The sequence below is a fragment of the Ostrea edulis genome, chromosome 6 (assembly GCF_947568905.1).
Source record: "Ostrea edulis chromosome 6, xbOstEdul1.1, whole genome shotgun sequence".
In the NCBI taxonomy this organism is placed as follows: domain Eukaryota; kingdom Metazoa; phylum Mollusca; class Bivalvia; order Ostreida; family Ostreidae; genus Ostrea; species Ostrea edulis.
In genome coordinates this window covers 71998513-72011754 of record NC_079169.1, presented here as the reverse complement: position 1 = coordinate 72011754, position 13242 = coordinate 71998513, and the positions used below count along the sequence as shown (strand labels likewise).

General features: G+C 35.9%; 1 protein-coding gene across 4 annotated transcripts in view; it reads right to left on the bottom strand.

The window, feature by feature from the left end:
- LOC125647940 (APOBEC1 complementation factor-like) overlaps nucleotides 1-12214 on the bottom strand; it is a 45024-nt gene extending 32810 nt beyond the window's left edge. For all 4 annotated transcript variants that reach the window (XM_048874811.2, XM_048874813.2, XM_048874812.2 and 1 more), the window contains exons 1-3: nucleotides 9955-12214; nucleotides 4586-4766; nucleotides 4199-4299 (exon numbers count right to left, since the gene is read on the bottom strand). In XM_048874811.2, the coding sequence (XP_048730768.2) occupies nucleotides 4199-4299; nucleotides 4586-4766; nucleotides 9955-10656 (984 nt within the window). In that variant the 5' untranslated portion in view covers nucleotides 10657-12214. The remainder of the gene's footprint in view (nucleotides 1-4198; nucleotides 4300-4585; nucleotides 4767-9954) is intronic.
- Between the last annotated feature and the right edge of the window lie 1028 nt (nucleotides 12215-13242).

The following is a 13242-nucleotide window of genomic DNA, read 5'->3' as shown; positions in this document are numbered from 1 at the left end:
TGACGCATACATGTAACGGCTTGTACTTCACCGATTGAAATGAATCTCTTTGTAGATTGTATGATGGTAGAGAATTGTTTGTTCAATGTACGTAGAAGTTGTAATTTTATAACAGTATCATGGAGTGTTTGCATTACATACAGCATTTATTTTGATGAAAAGACGAGGGTGGGTGGGTGTTGTTGCGAAAAATCCAGTGAAGCTGTTGCCACAATGGAAGCTACGCCTGTAAGTGACAAACTTCTCATCAAACTTTTCGAAATATTTATGCAATGTACCAATACTGAAACCATGGAATGTGGTATCTGAATTGACGTACCAAGTACATGTATGTATCATTACTAAGGAGACCACTCTGGGTCCAGCTTCTCTACTTTTCCAAAGTTGGCATTTCTAATCTATGCCTCACGTCTGTTTAAAAAACAAGATGTGTTTGTGAAACACTGATGCCCATGGAATACAACAAAGTGGAACTCATTTAGGTGAACAATTTTCAAAGTAGGTCAGAGGTCAATTTCAAGATCACAAGGTCAACAAATTTGGTAACAATAGAAAGGTCTTCTCACAAAAAATGCACATGTATGCTAAATTCTGAAAGCAGTACCTTGCAGTTTTAAAAGATATGGCTTATATTACAATTTTATAAAAGTAGATCAAAGGTCAAAGATCTTGGTACCAATCAAAAGGTCTTGCTAAAATATGAAAGCTGTACCTTTTATGTTGTAAAAGAGATGACCAAGGTTAAAGGGGCATGGACACGGTTTGAGACGAAAATTTAAAAATTTTATTTTTCCATTTTTAATGTTTAGATTGCTTCAATAAGGTATTGCTAATGGTCAGCAAAAATTTGAATGTCAGTTGTCGAGGTATATGGGAGATACAGAACTCACAATTCTTTGGTATGTAAACAAGGCTCGCACCACATGTTAAGATACTACCAAAAGTTTCGTTTAAAGCAGATTTTTCAAATTACAAGTTAATTCTGAACACAAATGAACAGTTTCTAATGTTTGACACATCTTGTTTTATTTAAAACATGATACATGTATTTTCTATCGAGCAATCTATATGTAAACAAAAACATGGCACGAGCCTTGTTTACATAACTAAGAATTATGAGTGCTGTATCTCACTTGTAGCTCAACAATTGATATTCAAATTTTGGTTAATGATTAGCAATAGTTTAGTTAAGCATTGTAAACAATAAATATGGAAAAACAAAATTTGAAAATTTTCAGCTTAAATTGTGGTTTTTTGTTTTTTTTTAGATTTCCAAAAACTAGGTCAATGGTCAAGATCACAAGGTAAACAAATCTGATACAAATGAGCCGTTCCTAGCAAAAAGGACCCTTAAGTATATTAATGCTTAAGTATGAATTATAGATTGATTGATTGATGTTTTCTGCCACACTCAACAATTTTTCAGTTATCTGGTGGTGCCTGGTTTTTATTGGTGGAAGAGAGAACCCAGATACAATGTATCTGGGAAGAGACCATCGACCTTCCAAAGGTAAACTGGAAAACTTTCTCACTTAACGGCGCGAGCGGGATTCGAACCCGCGCCGAAAGAGGTGAGAGGCCATGTGATTTTGAGCGTGATGCTCTAACCACTCAACTCCTTGAATTGAATAGAACATCCCTAAAAATATTAGAGCAATGTTGATTGTTGTTAAAATATTACAGTCAATCAAAGATGACAACCAACTCGTGATTGGTAATCATGACCTTTTTCTTTACAAGTATGCAAAAAATGACGTTACGTTTTTTCATTATAACGCTTTTTGAAAAACATTGTTGTATAAAATAAGGGCCTTTTTTGCTGGGAACGGCTCAAATAGAAAAATTTTCTCACAAGCAATGCACTTGTAAGCTTAATATAAAAATAGCACCTCTTACAATTTGAAAGATATGGCTTATATTCAAATTTTCTTAAAGTGGGTCAAAAGGTCAATGTTAAGGTCACCAGGTCAAAGATTTTAGTGCAAATAGAAAGGTTTCCCAAGGAATACACATTTATATACAAAATATGAAAGGTCCATTTCTTAAGGTGTAAAAGATGACCAATGTTATTTGAAAATTTCAACAACAAAAATAGGTCAATGTCAAGGTAACAAGGTCAACAAATCTGGTATTGTTGGAAAGATCTTTTCACAAGAAATGCACACACTTGATAAAAATACAGTACCTCTCACGATTTCAAAGACATGGCTTACATTCGAATTTTCTAAAAATACAGTCAAAACTGCCATAGCGACCCACTGTATTATGTGACCATAAAAAGCCCCCCCCCCCCCCCCCCCCCCTTAAGACGTTTCTCTATATATTGTACCTGTATTAAACGACCACCTGTCTGACGTGACCAACGACCATGATTTTTACAACCTTTTCGTGTATTTTCACGAAATTTTACCTCTATTTGACGACTGTTCGTTTTTCGATTACAACGCGATTACTACTTTCGATTTCAGTTGAGCTGACTATTCTGGGAATTATCGCCCCTAACACTTTCATTTTTAAACGCACGACTATTCTGGGAATTCTTTCGTTTTGATACGCACAGTTTGGCGATGATCTTGTTTAGTCGGCCCTCTGAATAAATTATTATACCTAAGCTGTCAACATGCAGTGTCGTGTGTGGTTAATTAATAAAACCCAAGTTGATGTTTATTTAACAAAATCAAGGATCAGGGAATCAAGGCCGGCGTATTTGAAGGTGTGAATTTCGACAAATTTTAAGAAGTGCCGGGTAGGCTAGATCGGAAATGAAAATCTACCACTTGTTATACCATTATGTTCAACAGAGTAAAAATTTGCCCCATTGTGATATAAATCAGATAAATATTGTGCTTAGGACTGAAATTTTCAATGGAGTATTCACAGTTTTTCCTGCATGAGATACTAGAGGTTTCCAGAATAATGACCGGAACTAGCGGCTCACTTCGACATGTCCCGAGTATTTGACACGTCTGAGTTCAAGAAAATTGCCTGCATTAGTTCTAAGATTTGCTGTGCATGTACAATGGATATTGTGATTTATTTAATGTTTCTCAAATTGAATAACATTTTTCCAGCATGTATTGTACAAAAGGAGACGCAACACTTCACCATTTGCTTTCTTACCACAAGCAGTGCATTTTTTAGTTACACTGTACAAGTAGGCTATACATAAATACCCTTTACAACAAAGTGTTAAAGTTTTAGAAAATTTACATGCAGTTCATAAATAATTTTTAAATCTCATGTAAATGTGTAATATGAAATGCATGCAAAGTTTATCATTCTTAAATAGATTAAATGTATAATTTTCGATGAATAAAAAATTATGATACAACACATCATATTCTAGATTTTTAACTACAGTGTATTATTAATTTTATTTTACAACTATTAAAACCGTACTTGATATTCGTAATGATAAATTCCAAGTACATGTAGTCATTTTCTCCATTGTACAAATTATTTACGATATTTTATCCATTAACTGCGGAAAATAGGCAACCTGTATTAAGAGACCACCTGTCATATGTGACCTTTTTTCCATTCTCCGTTGGACGGTCTCTTAATAAAGGTTTGACTGTAGTTCAATGTAAAGTCACCAAGTCAAAGATTTTGGTGCCAGTGGAAAGGTTTTGCCACAAGGAATACATATACCATATATGAAAGGTTTATCTCTTATGGTGAAAAAAGAAGATATGAACAAGGTTAAAGTTCTTTTTTACTACAATTAGACAGGCCAAAAACTAAATGCCCCCAGACCTTTGATTCCAGGGTAATAAAAAAACCCACATTTTTCTTCTTTTTTAATTCACGAAGAGATAATGCTTGAATGTAACATGTGGTTTTCAGTATCGAATTACCCGTCAACAAGTTTTCTCCTCTGACATGAGATTCTCACATTTCTCTCCCTTAATTTGTTTTTAAACAAAACTAAACTCATTATAGGATATTTGTAGTTCTTCATTATCATTTCTTTTGCAATGTCCACATTCCCGATTTAAAATATAAGCGACGAAAAAATTGTTAAACTTTACTGCCCTTATCTTGCATCCAATGTAAAAAAAGATGTTCTTGGATCAAGACAAGTATCGCCACCTATTGGGAAACAGTTGGAACACAACTCACTACTATCTCCCATTAACAGATCCTTCTTTTTAAATTTCTTAATCATCTACCTTCTTTACCTGAAATAAAAATTTACCTGTTGAAATGCATTTTTGCCTCTTGTATAGTTCCTATAGTCATTTTTATCAACAGGTTTTGCCAAAACAACTTCCACTCTGGCTCCATCTAGAGTTGTATCTGTTAAGTTAAAAAATTCATTTTAAAAAATCAACTAAATTTTCACTGTTGCTGGCACAATTGGGGGTCCTGGACTGTTTGCATCTGGCATAATCATGAATCAACACTATCTGGGTTGTATTATCGATAATACCATGATGATATATTAGTATCAATAAAAAAACCCAGTTTGGTTAAACAGTACATTAATCACCAACTCTTGTAAATCACTTAAAAGATTTGTCCTAATTTACAGAATCCACATTCTTAAACCAAGCTAAAAGCAAAATTGATGCTAAAGGCTCACCATGGGAAAGTTCCATGGCTTGAAGAGCATCATCTCGATCTTTAAAATGAACAAAGGCATAGTCTTTGATTTTTTTCACACGCTCCACTGCATTTTCCTTGCCCAGTTTAGTGTTCATGAACCTCTGTATTGTTTCTTCAGTTGTACTCAACATCAAGTTACGCACATACAGTATTTTAACCTGGAAATGAGAATATGCATTTTCAAATTGTGAAGGACAAACCAGTGTTATCTGAAATTTCATTCTAATACAGTGATCGTTAATTCAGGTATCTTTTACATGTACATATGTAAAGGAATAGACATAAGACAAAAAAAAATATGTTTACAGTAACCTGCTGGGGGGGGGGGGGGGGGAAATGGGGTCAGTAGGTCAATTTTTGGTGTTGGATTTTTGCTATTTTTTTGTGTGTACTTGTTCTTGACAGTTTTAAACAACCTCACCAACTGCTAGGGATGGTGTTATCTCGTGCAATTTCCCCACAACTTTACATTCATTGTTCTTAATGGTTGGTTGGTTACCAATCTGATTAAAATCAGATCTTTGATCTGCTCTCTTGTACTGTAATATCAAGTGTAGTGACATTACAATAATGGAGTGGATCAAAGATTTGATTTTTAATCAGATTGGGTTGGTTACATTTTCCATCTCACCCTAGAATATTTCACTCAAATGGAGAGCATACATGATCATGAAGTCGTGTTACCAAAAAGAACTAGCACTCTACATTGGGTGTCTAAGCTGAAGAATACATTACTATAATGATTGAAAATGTATTGGAAGGAAATCCAAACGAGTCAAATAATTATTAATTTTCAAAGTGAGAAGATAGAATTCAATGCCAAAAAAATTATTATGATAATGATATTATAAGGTAACCTTGTTAATATATACATGTATATAGGCTTATTTATTTACAGTCCTAGATTAACAAGACACAATTTCAGTATGCATTATCAACAAGTCAAATTTTATTTTCAGAACTCTGCACAATTTTTGACTGACATTTGAACCAAAAAACTTGCTTAAGGTTTCTTGTTACATATTAAAGAACTTTAATCTAACATTTAAAACAGTAAATAAATATAAACATAAAGTAAGAAACATCATTAATGATATTGGAATGTAAAATTTTCAACAAATAATGAAATACTGTTTCAACTTTGGTTTCCCATTATGATATTAATAAAAGAAGAATGGGTGGGGGAAAAATACTGTCCCTCTAGCAAGTCTCTCAAACAAACATAATCCTCAGAAAAAATGTTGAAATTTAAGAACTTTTGAAAATGGATACCAAAAGAAACCAAATTATGGTCCATATATCCTATTACTCAAACAGTCCAGTATATATTGAATAGCCTTAGGTCAGGGATTTTTAGAAAAAGGTCAAACTCCAAGGTCAAAAGATTAAACACCATTGTGTACAAGGTCTTGACATAAAGAATCTATATACATAATATGAAAGCCCCACCTAAAATAGTTCCGAATATATTTGAATCAGTAGGTTATCAGGCCTCAAAATAATGATTAAACTGGTTGAAATTTCGACTTCAAATTGTCTCTTGTGACCAAAAATAAAGAGACAATCACCATCTGGCAAGCTGGGGTTTTCCTTCTGATTTGCGTAAATGAATGAATTGCATGAAGTATGAGTTAATACTTGTACAAAGTCTGGATCATAAGAGTTTGATGAAAGCATTTGGTACCTAACATCTTATTTGGTTTACTTGAAGCACTTAAGGGGCAAGATCAAAAGATCTAAATTCAAATAGTTAGGGGGAGGGAGGGTAAAAACTCCCATAAGTTTTTGTCATCTGACATCGATTACACTTCAGTGGAAAAAGAAAAAAGACAAATGAATGTTAAAAACCACATAATGATATTATATTCTAACAAGAGGTACTGTGAGCAATGCTCACTAAGAATACCCCCCGCTTACCCCAATCTCCCAAAGGGTGTTGGTAATAGGTATAAACTACCTCTTTTCTGAGTGTAAAAAACAAATGGCATGACAAACCGAACCATATTGCTACTTCGATGTCCAGTGCACGTGACCTTTGACCTTTTGACCCCAAAATCGATAGGGAACATCTTCATCCCATGGGTAGTCCATATGTATGATATGGTGACTGTAGGTGGAAAAGATAACGTTTTAGAGCCCGGAAACCATATTGCTACTTCGATGTCTAGTGCACTTGACCTTTGGACCCCAAAATCGATAGGGAACATCTTCATCCCATGGGTAGTTCATATGTATGATATGGTGACTGTAGGTGGAAAGGATAACGCTTTAGAGCCCGGAAACCATATTGCTACTTAGATGTCCAGTGCGTTTGACCTTTGACCTTTTGACCCCAAAATCGATAGGGAACATCTTCATCCCATGGGTAGTCCATATGTATGACATGGTGACGGTAGGTGGAAAGGATAACGCTTTAGAGCCCGGAAACCATATTGCTACTTAGATGTCCAGTGCACTTGACCTTTGACCTTTTGACCCCAAAATCGATAGGGAACATTTTCATCCCATGGGTAGTCCATATGTATGATATGGTGACGGTAGGTGGAAAGGATAACGCTTTAGAGCCCGGAAACCATATTGCTACTTAGATGTTCAGTGCACTTGACCTTTGACCTTTTGACCCCAAAATCGATAGGGAACATCTTCATCCCATGGGTAGTTCATATGTATGATATGGTGACTGTAGGTGGAAAGGATAACGCTTTAGAGCCCGGAAACCATATTGCTACTTAGATGTCCAGTGCGTTTGACCTTTGACCTTTTGACCCCAAAATCGATAGGGAACATCTTCATCCCATGGGTAGTCCATATGTATGATATGGTGACGGTAGGTGGAAAGGATAACGCTTTAGAGCCCGGAAACCATATTGCTACTTAGATGTTCAGTGCACTTGACCTTTGACCTTTTGACCCCAAAATCGATAGGGAACATCTTCATCCCATGGGTAGTTCATATGTATGATATGGTGACTGTAGGTGGAAAGGATAATGCTTTAGAGCCCGGAAACCATATTGCTACTTAGATGTCCAGTGCGTTTGACCTTTGACCTTTTGACCCCAAAATCGATAGGGAACATCTTCATCCCATGGGTAGTCCATATGTATGATATGGTGACGGTAGGTGGAAAGGATAACGCTTTAGAGCCCGGAAACCATATTGCTACTTAGATGTCCAGTGCGCTTGACCTTTGACCTTTTGACCCCAAAATCGATAGGGAACATCTTCATTCCATGGGTAGTCCATATGTATGATATGGTGACGGTAGGTGGAAAGGATAACGCTTTAGAGCCCGGAAACCATATTGCTACTTCGATGTCCAGTGCGTTTGACCTTTGACCTTTTGACCCCAAAATCGATAGGGAACATCTTCATCCCATGGGTAGTCCATATATATGATATGGTGACGGTAGGTGGAAAGGATAATGCTTTAGAGCCCGGAAACCATTGCGTCTACAGACGGACGGACGGACGGACAGACAGACGGACAACCCGATTCCAGTATACCCCCCCCCCCCACAACTTGTTGCGGGGGGTATAATAAACATTTAATCATAGTTTTAATGTACACTTTCATTTGTGAATAAACAGAATAAAAAGTAGAAAAGGTACATACAGAGTGTTATTTATATTCAATCATATGTTCTTACTTGTTAATTGATTAGTTTCAACATTCATCATATTTAGTTTTTTAATGAATTTCAATAGTATCAGTGTTTGGTCATTAACCAGTTTGCAGATATACATGTACCTATTATTACCTTTTACTATCGGTGTTTTAGTTTGATGAAAGGCTGTAAGGCCTATGTAGCTAACATATGGAGTACATGAGTACTATGTAACACTCATTAATGTTGAAAAAATATGTGCTATTACCAGTGGCGCACGCCCCCCCTAAAATTTTCAGATTTAAGGTAAATCGTGGTCTCTTGTTTAGAAGAATGTAAACGATAGAAGAAGTAATAATTTCTTCCACTCTCGGAGAAATAAATGACAAAATCTTTTTATTTATTGAATTACTTTCACTGGGAGAACTTGCATTTCTTCCAAAAACCCTTAAAATTTGCGTCATAATCATTTTATTCATTTCACCTATCAAAAATGACAGAAACTTCAAAGTAGTAAAAATTACTGCATAGGAGACATATTTCTAGCCCTATAAAATCTGCAAAATCCAGGAGCTTCCAGGGGATTTGCCCCCTGGACCTCCACCAGGGCTTTGCCCTGGACCTACTGGGGGCCTCAAGGCAGCCCCCAGACCCCCTGCCTCAAAAAATTGCGCCCCTCCCTTAATTGCAATTCCTGGATCCACCCCTGATTACCCACCAAATAAAAGAAACTGAACCTCAGCATCTCCTCTGTTTTATTAGGTACAATAGACCTGGCTACATATTAGCACCGAGCATAGGCCTAAATTTTGCAGCCCTTCACCGGCAATGGTGACGTCTCCATATGAGTGAAAGATTCTTGAGAGGGACATTAAACAATATTCAATCAATCATAAACTTACCAAGATTCAATTTATAATAACTTCTACACCCCCCCCCCCCCCAACATTACCAACTGTAAGAACATTTTCTTTCCTCTCTTACTGAGGATATATATAATATAAGGAAATGAAATGCTAAAAGCTGACGTTAAAGTTTCATCAGTCATATTTCTGCAATTGTTGGTAAAGGTTTTAAAAATCATGGACTGAATTTAAGTCCATTATGTTTTGTAATAAATGTTTTAGATTTCATAAAGGACATTAAAAAGTTAGAGCAATAATGAGCTCAGAATGATTGTTCAAACAACGGATATTTTTCAATAACATACATAGCGTGAAATGTGAAACCTGACTCATTTATGGCACTACATTGTACATACAAAATTATCATAGCATAATAGCACATTTTTAACAAAATAAAAATTTTCAGGTTAAGAGCTAATATTGCTTTATTAACATGTTTAAGATACTGTACAAGTTCAACATGTCAGAGAGCAACATATATAAACTCCTGACTTGACATAAATGTTTAAAAATCAAACACATGCAGGATGATAACGTGTCTGTACATTCTGATCTCTTTAGCAAACACCAACATTGTTGACAGATAATCTGCGTTATCTATGATAAGAGCAAACAGGAACAAGGCGATCCAGGTATGACAAGGTGACCTACTTTCTGTACTCGAGTATTTCAGCAATTTTCAGCTTACAAGCACACAAAAAATGCACAATCATTAACTTTTGCAAATTTACAAAATTAGGGTGATAGCAACTCGAAATAACGCGGTATACAAACTGCAAGTACTCTTCTTTGTTTACATTTTACGCATGACTTAAAACACGTGTGTTGCGCTTACCTTTGACATCGTCTCTGGGTCTACGTCTTGTTCGGGCTCGGCCCAGTCGACAGCAATCTGATGGGACCATAATTGAATTCTTCCAGGAATCAACTTTCTTCTGGCCATTGCCGCAGCCCGATGACTCTCGTATTCCACGAATGCAAATCCGCGATTTTTGCTCTTATCCACAGCACTGGGATACACAATAACATCAACAACTCCCTCTGTGACTTTGTTCATCTCTTGCAGGATTTCATCTCGGTTTTTAGTTTTAGGGATTCCACCAACAAATAAACGACAATTATCTACTGAGGTGCATACACCTAATAATCGACCCTTTCGAATTTCAAAGTTATTCAGCTCCCGAACTGCTTTTTGAGCGTCGTGACGATTTGTGAACATTACGAATGCATACCCTCGGTTGCTTCCTGAAAAGTCCATCATTAGTCTTAGTTCGTAGAGTTTTCCAACGCGTTCAAAAACGGGAACAAGTTCATCTTCATAGCAATCTCTTGGTATTTTACCTACAAAAATTTCGCACCCACGAGGAGGTGACTGTTTGTTCCAGTCAGGGGGTGGTCCATATTTTCTCTGTCCATTTTCTTGCACCATTGGATAGCCTGTACGTTCCATTAATTTCAGCAGATTTGCTTCATTCGGGGTTCCCGTAAGCGATTGCTGTTTTTCCTCCATATTCGACGTGTGACCAGGGACTGTCATAGTCTTAGCAGACGTCAGAATTATGGGTCATAAGGTTGCTACACATGCGTATTTGAGTAAAATTGATCCACGTGCAATAGGTCAACAAATAGAATCATTTAACCATTGGTCGAGTATTTACTCACGTGGTAAAATTTGACGATCAAAGTCAACATTTTCAACGCTTATCAGTTTCACCTTGAAATATGCACGTTTGTAAAAATAAAAAAAATAAAACAAACCAAACATTTGCAAAGGGTTTATTATTCGCAAGTATTCCACGTAGATAACCCTACTAGGTAACCCTATAAATTACCTAGATTTCATGGTTTATATTAGTTTATTTTCTTTGTTAAACGAGTAAGGGACAGCGGGTATTTCCACACTGTAAGTATTTTATAATGCCTAATTTAGACTAAATCTGACTAATAGTTTAAACATTTTATCATTTGTGGATTCCACAGGCCTAGTCATTGTAAATGATATCTAGATCCATTTTGTACGGTCCGACTGAAGACAAACAGAAAATATATCAAAAGTGTTCAACATTTTTCACCTGTATTGATAAAATATCCAAATTATTAAAAGGAATCAAATTTAGCACTTAGAATGACATTAAAATTATTGGCATTCAATGTGTCCGAATTTTCTCTGTCGTATACATTGGTCATGGTTATTTTATGCACCATCTCTAGAGGATGGGAGGTGGGGATCGCCATAATTTGTTTTAAATACCTTTATTTACCCAAGAGGAGCTCTTGTATCTGCACACACCCACACATTTTATATTTTAAAATTTAAGCCAGCTTATACAGAAAATAGCAAAGAAATTTTTATAGGAAAAAATGGAAGATATACAATGCAACTCCAAGTATTACATATGAAAGCATTTTCATCGAGCAGATTTTTGGAAAATAAAGTTTCTCTGGCTTCGATATCTAATATATTCGTATAACGATTATAAAATACAAAAGGTTTTCCGATCCGGTCCCCCCCCCCACCCCCCACCCCCCGTTCTTTTTGTTGTTGTTGTTGTTGTTATAAAGTGTTTTTTTTATCGTATTTTCAATTTTTGTTTCAGAGCCTGGTTAATTACTTCTATGCGCAATAGCATATCTAATTTTCCCATAAATTTATAGCTTAAGTTCGGGAAGATTGTTTTTTTTTAAAGGTATGTCATTTGAAAAGTTGCATGAAGAAAAGGGGGTGTTTTAAAAGATCTTTTAATTCAATTCCCATAGGACTAAGTAATACAAAATCTTAGGAGTAGGACAAACACGAACCCCTGGAAACACCAGGGGTGGATCAGGTGCCTGGGAGAAGTTACATGTATATAGTTCCCTTACCTATACGTACTGTTGCAGATCAGAAGATGACAATATGTGGAAACTACTATAAAGTGTATAGAATTATGTTCAAATATAACTGATTTTTGTCAGTCCTATTATTTCATGTATGTTTCGTAGGAAAATACTCTATGTGAAACATTGGAATATGGCGCAAATGACCCATCCTGGCGATTTCATCAAGGAATTCATTTTCTTTATTCCCCGGTAAACAAAATAAAAAGTTAAGTCTTCTTTTTTTTTTTTAAAAAAACCCAGTTCCTTTTGAATTTTGTTTCCAAAGGGTATATTTTTCATAATTACAAATCTGCTAATTTCTTTAACAACATTATTATATGCGAAATGGACTTCAAAGACATTGTTCTTCTCAAGTGCACATTGGCCGTTTTATTAATTCTTTCTTCTTCTAAATCTCGTGAATATAGTAAGCTTTTAAATGGTGAATTTTACAAAGTATCAAACAGCAATATATATATATTTGAGTTTTTTAATCAGTAGAAATATATTGACTTTTGTAATAATGTAGCTTCAGAACTGTAGCTCTCTGAAAAAATATTTTGACATATCCTCTGATATGTCAAAATATTTTTTCAGAGAGCTACAGTTCTGCAGCTATGCCAAACCATTCTAAGAAAGCCAACAACGGTCGACAGGGAATGTTTCCTTCGCCCAGGCACCTGCTCAAACCTCTGGTATATCCAGGGGTCTGTGTTTGCCCAATTCTCTATTTCGTATTGCTTATAGGAGTTATGAGACTGATCACTTCGTTATATCTCCACACAGCTCGTGTTTCAGCGTCTAGTGATAGGTGGGCACATACATTTTATAGACAGTTCAAATTTGTGCTATCGAGTTTACCACCCTCTATGTTTGACAACAATGGCTTTCCACGTGAAGCGTCTAAAGCTGTGTTAGCTGACTCATCTGGGACGGTAAGTGTCTGGCTGACGGTCAAATGGAGCAGGATGCCCAGTACGTCTTGGATGGTGGATCGCTTTTACACAGAATTCCGTGGGAGGTGGGGACAACATTTTCAATATTATGTTCAATCTACATTGACCATGTAAAGAGGACTTATCCAGAAGCGATTGTAGTTTTTGATGGATATCCAGTTTGTCCAAACATGAAAGATGTTGCACACATGCGGAGATCCAAAGGACATAAAACGACATATCCTTTATTCACGGAGACCACACCATGCAAGATGAAGAAAGAACTCCTTCTTGCTAATGATATGAACAAACAGAAATTCTTCAATCTA